General features: G+C 43.6%; 1 protein-coding gene across 1 annotated transcript in view; it reads left to right on the forward strand.

Annotated features, from left to right (window-relative positions):
* The window catches only part of DSTYK (dual serine/threonine and tyrosine protein kinase), a 65,038-nt gene that overhangs the window by 44,042 nt on the left and 12,303 nt on the right, over positions 1-8,693 (forward strand). Inside the window, exons 4-7 of the mRNA XM_015419342.1 lie at positions 2,004-2,239; positions 2,528-2,611; positions 2,992-3,168; positions 6,919-7,048. Coding sequence (XP_015274828.1) covers positions 2,004-2,239; positions 2,528-2,611; positions 2,992-3,168; positions 6,919-7,048 — 627 coding nt within the window. The remainder of the gene's footprint in view (positions 1-2,003; positions 2,240-2,527; positions 2,612-2,991; positions 3,169-6,918; positions 7,049-8,693) is intronic.

Genomic DNA, 8,693 nt, shown 5'->3' on the forward strand with positions numbered 1-8,693 from the left:
ATTGTCATTGCGGCCTACCTCTGTCTCCAGGGTGTGCGGATCTTCCCATACATCAACAACTGGTTGCTAGTAGCAAATTCCAGAGAGACTGCTCAACTGTATTGATTTGACGTTGGTTACCCTAGATGCCCTGGGCCTGAGGGTGAACCTTAAAAATTCAATGCTCTTTCCCTCATTAAGAGTCCAATTCATTGGGGCAATCTTGGACTCAAAGGTCTGCCGAGCCTTTCTTCCTCCCAAAAGGGCAGACAACATTATCGCTCTCATCGGCCTAGTGAAGAAACAGGGCGATGCATTGGCAAAACAGATCCAGCGACTCCTAGGGCTGATGGCTGCCACCACAGCAGTACTTGTCTTCGCCAGACTACGAATGAGACCACGTCAGATGTGGTTCCTCAAGAGGTTCCATCCATAATGGCAGCCCCAATCTCAACAATTCATACTCCTTGCACAAGTGCTGGCCTCCCTGAAGTGGTGGGAAACCCCAGGAAACCTTCTTCAGGGAGCCCCATTTCATGCACCCAGCCCCGAAATGACCCTCACCATGGATGCATCCCTATGGGGATGGGGAGTACATCTCAAAGGTGTGTGCATGGGCGCCAGGTGGGAACCTCATGTGGCCCACAACCACATCAACTTTTTGGAACTGTTGGCTATCCAATATGCCCTCAGGTCTTTTCGCCACCTTGTGGCTCACCGCACGGTAGCAGTCCTGACCGACAACACTACCACATTGTGCTACCTGAACCGGCAAGGGGGAACAGTGTCCAGGGGACTCTGCTGACTAGCCTTGGAGATTTGGGCCAAATGCCAATTTTGGGATGTGTTCATCATTGCGGCTCACCTGCCCGGGTCGCTCAGTGTGCACACGGATTTTCTGAGCAGAGGGGGAGCATCCCTTCACGAGTGGGAACTCAACTGGGACTATCTCCAACCAGTTTTTGACGGATGGGGTCACCCAGAAATAGATGCATTTGCAACGCACCAAAATGCAAAGTGTCACCAGTTCCATACCAGGGCGGGACAGGACCCTGTATCTCTGGGAGACAGTCTCCTTTACCCGTGGTCCCACAGGCATGTGTACCTATTCCCACCAATCACTCTGGATACCAGAGTGCTGAGCAAGATCATGAAGGAATAACCTCGGTGCATCCTTGTGACTCCATGGTGGCCACATCAGCATTGGTTCCCGACTCTACTCCACATGTCACAGGGTGCCTTCATGCACTTCCCTCCAGCACCAGATCTCCTCCTGGCTCAGGTGGGCCAGGTGCTCCACCACGATGTACCACCCCTCAAACTCAGAGTGTGGAGGATCCTTTAGCACAGCTTAAAAGCAAGATAGATCATGTTCTGTTGAACTGTCGCAAACCAGCTACGTATGCTTCCTATGATGGGAAATGGAAGAAATTTTTAACTTACCTTGAGTTGTTGGCTTTACCTCCGCCTCCTACAAACTTGATTGCAGTTTTTGGATTCCTGTTGTCCCGCTTAGACTTGGGTCTTAGTTGTTCCTCACTGAAGGTGTTCCTGACCGCCATCTCTGCTAATCATCCTACGGTGGACAGCTATTCTGTTTTTTCTCACCCTCAAATGAAGCAGTTCCTGAAGGGCCTTGCTCACCTCTTCCCTCCGGCTTGTGGCCCAACCTTTTCGGACCTTTTGTTCTTTGCTCTGAGACTGCTGGCAGCGGTCAGAAGGAACTGGCGGGCGGGATTGTTGTGCCCCTCCCCTAGTCATGTGCAGTGAGGCCGGCTTGTGACTGGGGAGTGGGCGTGAAAATCCCTTTCACTTTCTAAGAAGTACCGATCAAGATCAGCGCAGGCGCACTATACCCCAGAGGTGTGAATGCACAGTTGACCACTTGAAGATAATCAGTTACAGGTAAGCCACTTGTCTTTTCATGGGAGCAACTAAAGCTGCTGTTGCACTAATTCTGGATAGGTGCTGATATACCAGGATTGTGATGTCATGCAATTTTTCCATTTTCACCCCTTCTTCAGATATTATCATTCCTGAAAATGGAGAGCCTATTAGTTCCAGAGACATAAAATGTTGCATTAGGCAAATACAGGAGTTGATAATTTCACGACTAAATCAAGCAGTTGCAAACAAGTTGATCAGTTCTGTGGACTACCTGCGTGAGAGCTTTGTAGGGACTCTGGAAAGATGTCTGAAGAGTTTGGAGAAATCTCAGCAAGATATTTCTGTGCATATTACAAGCAACTATCTAAAACAGGTAAAGAAATATGAAAATTAATAAACTAGTTTAAAGTATGTTTCTAGGATGGTGGTTGGCTGAAGCTTGTACTCTCTGAATTCTTCAGTGTTATATTATTCAAAACAGATGAACAAGCTATCTTTCTAGCTGTAACTGGAAGAAAATACACAAGTTCATTGCATGCTGCTTGTGGAGATCAAATGAATGAGAAGACTCTTGTCCAGTCATTCCAAATTTTTTAATCCATAGAATTGGGCAGTTGTGCTTCACAGACTGGAACATGATTGATTCATTTTCCATTTACAGATATTGAATGCGGCCTACCATGTTGAAGTCACTTTTCACTCGGGTTCAACGGTAACAAGAATGTTGTGGGAACAGATCAAGCAGGTATTAATATTTTGATGACAGAACAGAACCAAGGAGGGGAAAGAAACTTAACCCAATAAAATTGAATACTTTGATACCATTAGTTGTACGTTTGATCTTCAGTAGGTCTGTCATCATTCAGATGATCACACTGGAACTAGGTTTGTGGAATGCTTAGTTCTGTTACTCAGCATTGTCTGCTTACAGAGTGGATTAAAGACTAGCCACTGCAAAAGCCACACTGTTAAATCATAGCTGTGTTGTAAACAAAAATAACTTGTGTACACATATGTGTACATCATTTTGACCTCAGTTTTGTCATTGTTCAATAGCACAATTACAATACAGATAAAAGATTTTAATACTGTAGACAGTGATACAACTATCTTCTTTTCTCTTAGATAATACAAAGGATTTCATGGGTGAGCCCACCGGCTATCACTACAGAATGGAAAAGGAAAGTAGCCCAGGATGCTATAGAGAGTCTTAGTGCATCCAAGTTGGCTAAGAGCATCTGCAGCCAGTTCCGGACAAGGCTAAACAGTTCTCATGAAGCTTTTGCAGCCTCTTTGCGACAGGTAAGTTTGACATAAAGGGAACTGCAAAGGATTGGCAAATTTATACCAGTAGGGATGGGCATGAACCGGCTGACAAACCGGTTCATCATCAATTCTGGCCAGTTCATGGTTTGTGAAGCAGTGTTTGCAAAGTGAAGAACTGCCATGAACTTTCATGAATTCTGATACCGTTTGTGGTGGTTTGTGAAGAGCAGAAAGCAGGGGTCTAATTCCCTGATTTTTGCTTTTCACAAAAAGCTTGCTTTCTGCTTCCTACAAGAACTGGTGGGGAACAGAAAGCAGGAGTTATGAACCCATACAAACTGGTACAGTTCATGAACCAGGATCCCGGTTTGTATAGGTTCGTGGTTCAGCCACAAACCGATCTGCAAAAATGCAGTTGGTGTACATCCCTATACACCAGTCTTTCAAGTAAGTACTTTTGAGAGTCACCCACACTTCTTCCTGCTTCTTTTTCACCAAGAACAGCACCTAAATACTGTCTTGCCTCTCCTGCACTCTTAAGACTGGAAAAGATGGGTGCAGTGGCACACAGAGCTTGTTCTGTAGAACAGAAATGTTAGGATGCTACTACAAATGTATTCTCTGGGCCTTTAATGATAGGAAAGTTGTTAATTATGGCAGTGTAGTTTCCTTTAAAAGATTTATGCCCTGCACTTTCTGCCAGTAAAGATCTTAAGGCAACAAATGAATTAACTGGAAAAAAATGTTCAAGAGGAAAACTGAGGTAAAATGGCTACTGCCTAGAACATGGAAGATATTATGCAGTTTAAAGCAAATTGGTGCAGGATTAAATACAAAATAGAAACCATTCTGATGTGTGAGTGTTTTGTTGTTTTAAAGCAGTAAAACATTTACAAAATGGATAATTGTGTCTAACCTTGCTGAGAGTACATTATTGAAATATTTCTTTAATGCAGTGCACTAGAATAGATTTTGTTCCTCAGTGATGGTACTGTGAAGAGTGAGTTATCGTGGCCTGAAATTAAGAGACTGTTGTCTGCAGTGTTGGGCATCACAATCTAGTTAATCCCTCCTGATAAATCTTCTAATATAATTTTAATTTTCTTACAGAAAGCACCAAACATCACAAAGGTACATCCTCCAACCTTGCTATATACTACCTCACTCAGTCTTAAAGGCTATGTTAACAATCAGCAATACTGCTGTCTGCCATCTGGGAGTGGGAGAAGGATTATAAATGAAGCTGAATGTGGGAGGTGGTGCTGCCCACCATCTGCTGTTCCAGAGCAATAGCTGCTGAAACTGGCAAATGTACAGGTGTTTAAGAAGGGCAAAGCGAGTGTGGCAAACCCAAGTATCAGAAGTGCCATTCTTGAGTTATGCGAACAGGCCAGACCAGCACAATGTCTTGATTGGGTCTGTACCAGCTTTACCAGAGCTACTTTACCATCCACAAAGCTGCTGCTTTATACTTATGCAGCTTTGAAGACCAGGTGAAATGGCTGGTGAGACAATGGGAAGCATAGTGAATCTTCATGTTAGTTCTTCCCTTACTCCGTACACACTTTCCCCCAAGAAGTCGGAAGTCAGAAAATAAGTGACAGTTCATAGGATCATAGAATCACAGAGCTGGGAGAGGCCATCTAATCCAACCCCCTGCTCAGTGCAGGATCAGCCTAGAGCATCCCTGACAAGTATTTGTCCAGCTGCTGCTTAAAGACTGCCAGCAAGGGGGAGCTCAGCACCTCCCTAGTCAGCTGATTCCACTGTTGAACAACTGTAAAAAAGTTTTTCCTAAGATCCAGCAGGTACCTTCCTGCCCTTAATTTAAACGCATTATTGCGAGTCCTTATCCTCTGCTGCCAACAAGAACAGCTCCCTGCCCTCCTCTAAGTGTCAGCCCTTCAGATACTTAAAGAGAGCAATCATGGCCCCCTCAGCGTCCTCTTCTCCAGACTAAACATTTCCACGTCCCTCAGCCTTTCCTCATAGGACTTTGTCTCCTGGCCCTCGATCATTCTTATTGCTCTCCTCTGCACCCACTCCATTTTGTCCACATCCTTTTTGAAGTGAGGCCTCCAGAACTACACACAGTAATCCAGGTGCGGTCTGACCAATGCAGTGTACAGCAGGACTATGACATGTTGTGCTTTGGGTGTTATGCTTCTGTTGATACACCCCAAGATTGCATTAGCCTTTTTTGTCGCTGCATCATGCTGCATCAAACTGGCTACTCATATTTAACTTACAGTCCACCCGTACCCCCAGATCTTGTTCATACACACTGCTACCCAGAAGCTTATTTCCCATCCAGTATGCGTGTTCCTCATTTTTGTTACTCAGATGTAGAACTCAGCACTTATCCTTGTTAAATCACATCTTGTTCACATCCAGCCACTTTTCCAGTGTATCCAGATCTCGTTGAATTCTATCCCTGTCTTCTGGTGTGTTTGCTGCTCCTCCCAATTTGGTGTCATCTGCAAATTTAATGAGTAATCCCTTTTGGTGTGTTTGCTGCTCCTCCCAATTCAGTGTCATCTGCAAATTTAATTAGTAATCCCTCCACACCCTCATCCAGATCATTTATAAAAAGACTGAAAAGTACCAGGCCCAGAACCGAGCCCTGTGGCACCCCACTGAACACCTCCATCCATTTAGATGAAATGCTATTGACAACTACTTTTTGAGTGCGGTTCTCTAAACAGTTCCCTATCCACCTAACTATCCTAGAGTCTAGTCCACAGTCTTCTAGTTTACCCATCAGAACATCATGGGGAACCCTGTCAAAAGCTTTACTGAAATCCAGTTCTTTTCTTTACCTTCCATACTCACACTCATGCAGACACTTTAGGCTAGATAGATGGCTCACTGATAGTCTGAGGTGATGTGACATTCTACATCTTCTGATTCAAATAATAATAGGAAATGTCTGAGCAAATCTCATTTTCTAAACTGCAGTATCCATACAATTAATATTGTTGTGGGGTTAGAAGAATTAAGAGTACCCTCTGGGATAACTTGTAGATGGCAGTTAGCAAGTAGGAAAACAATATTTTGGAGGAATAGTACAATGGTTTTAAAAACAGTTGATCATTCTTCTCTGGAAACCATGGAGGAATTTAGTGTAGTACCTTGTATCAAGACCTCAGGGCTGGATATGCTTAGAGAAAATATGTTGTGTGCTCTTTTCATTTTTCCTGATAGCACTATTGTACTTTTGACTTCTTTCAGTTGCTTCTAACTATAATGTATCTGCTGTGCTCTTTCATGCTCTTGAGCTTGGTGTGATAAGATGTAGTTGGAGGATCATAGTGCTGTGAAAACCATTCTACTTACATTCTGCAGTGTTTGAATTCCAAATGGGGAATCCAAAAATTCATTTTCAGTTAACAATCATATGATTCGTAGAATTGTCACAAGTAAAAACCCTGTATAGCTTTCTTCTTTTAAGGAATGCTTAGAGGTTAGATCTAGCCAGCTTTTTTACTTAATCTTGCCCAATTCCCCTCCTCAATACTTCCTTTGTTCCACATACCTGTTGTCTATTCAAGTTGGATTATCCTCAGCACAACCTTTTGGGTGGTCAAATGGGACTTCCTCCTCATTTTCTGCCAGTGGAAAATCTGGTTGGATCCAACCATGACTTGGTTGGAAAAAGAATATGCCCTAGCATATATTACTTGCACTGATCTGTTGAGACGAATGAGTTTTAAAGAGCTGGATTGTGAAAAATCCATTTAGATGTGACTGCTGGATGGTAAAGCTATGCTTACTTTGTTTTGTTAGTTAGAGGCTGGTCACTCAGGCAGGCTGGAGAAAACAGAAGATCTTTGGCTGAAAGTTCGAAAAGACCATGCCCCTCGGCTTGCACGGCTGTCATTGGAAAGCAGGTCCTTGCAGGATGTTTTGTTATATGGTAAGCTGGGCCTTGGTTCGTTATTCCATCTTGTTGATGGCTCTGGTGCTAATACATCCAGGGTAGAAATTTAAGGAACTCGTGTGTGAGAAGAGTTACATGCTACTTCCACAGTCAAATCAGCAATCTCCCATGACTGCTTCTAAATAAAATTAAAGATGCCTGGAGGTCTGGTCATGGGTCTTCATTTTAAGGACTAGCTCTTTCTTCTGGAACTCAAATGTGAACTTGTGGATCTCCTGACAAAAACATGTAATCTTTCCTTAAAATCAGCCTCCATTCCTGAGGACTGGAAGGTAGCTAATGTCACTCCCATCTTTAAAAAGGGTTCCAGAGGAGAGCCGGGAAATTACAAGCCAGTCAGTCTGCCGTCGATACCGGGTAAATTGGTGGAAACTGTTATTAAGGAAAGAATTAGTAGGCACATAGATGAACAAAACCTACTGAGGCAGACTCAGCATGGGTTCTGTAAGGGAAGATCTTGTCTTACTAACCTGTTAGTGTTCCTTGAGGGGGTGAACAAAGATGTGGACGAGGGGGATCCAATAGATATTGTTTACTTTGTCTTCCAGAAAGCTTTTGATAAAGTTCCTCATCAAAGGCTCCTAAGTAAGCTCAAAAATCAACTGGCTAATTAATAGAAAACAGAGAGTGAGTATAAATGGGCAATTTTCTCAGTGGAGGGTGGTAAGCAGTGGGGTACCGCAGGGATCAGTACTTGTTCCACTGCTTTTTAACTTGTTCCTTAATTATTTGGAGTTGGGAGTAAGCAGTGAAGTGGCTAAATTTGAGGATGATATGAAGTTGTTCAGGGTGGTGAAAACCAGTGAGGATTGTGAGGCACTCCAAAGGGATCTGTCAAGGATGGGCAAGTGGGCGTCAACATGGCAAATGGAATTCAATGTGGCCAAGTGCAAGGTGATGCACATTGGAGCCAAAAATCCTAAATATAAATACACATTGATGGGGTCTGAACTGGCAGAGACTGAGCAAGAGAGAGATCTTGGAGTTGTAGTGGATAACTCACTGAAAATGTCGAGACAGTGTGTGACTGCAATAAAGAAGGCAAATGCTATGCTGGGGATTATTAGGAAGGGTATTGAAAACAGATCAGCCAATATAATAATTAAATCAATGGTGTGACCTCATTTGGAATACTGTGTGCAGTTCTGGTCACCACACCTTAAAAAGGATATTATAGCTTTGGAAAAAGTGCAGAAAAGGGCAACTCGAATGATAAAAGGGTTGGAACACTTTCCCTATGAGGAAAGGTTAAAGCGCTTAGGGCTCTTTAGCTTGGAGAAAAGACGACTGAGGGGTGACATGATCGAGGTTTATAAGATTATGCATGGGAAAGAGCAGGTAAAGAAAGAGGTACTTTTCTCCCTTTCTCACAATACAAGAACTCGTGGGCACTCCATGAAACTGCAGAGCGGTCGGGTTAGAACGGATAAAAGGAAGTACTTCTTCACCCAAAGAGTGATTAACACATGGAATTCACTGCCACAGGAAGTGGTGGTGGCTACAAGCATGGACGGCTTCAAAAGGGAATTAGATAAGCATATGGAGCAGAGGTCCATCAGTGGCTATTAGCCACAAGGTATAGATAGGGGCTCTGGGGCAAGTGATGCTCTGTCTTCTTGGT

This window comes from Gekko japonicus, unplaced genomic scaffold (genome assembly GCF_001447785.1).
Source record: "Gekko japonicus isolate JY-2015 unplaced genomic scaffold, Gekko_japonicus_V1.1 scaffold276, whole genome shotgun sequence".
Classification (NCBI taxonomy): domain Eukaryota; kingdom Metazoa; phylum Chordata; class Lepidosauria; order Squamata; family Gekkonidae; genus Gekko; species Gekko japonicus.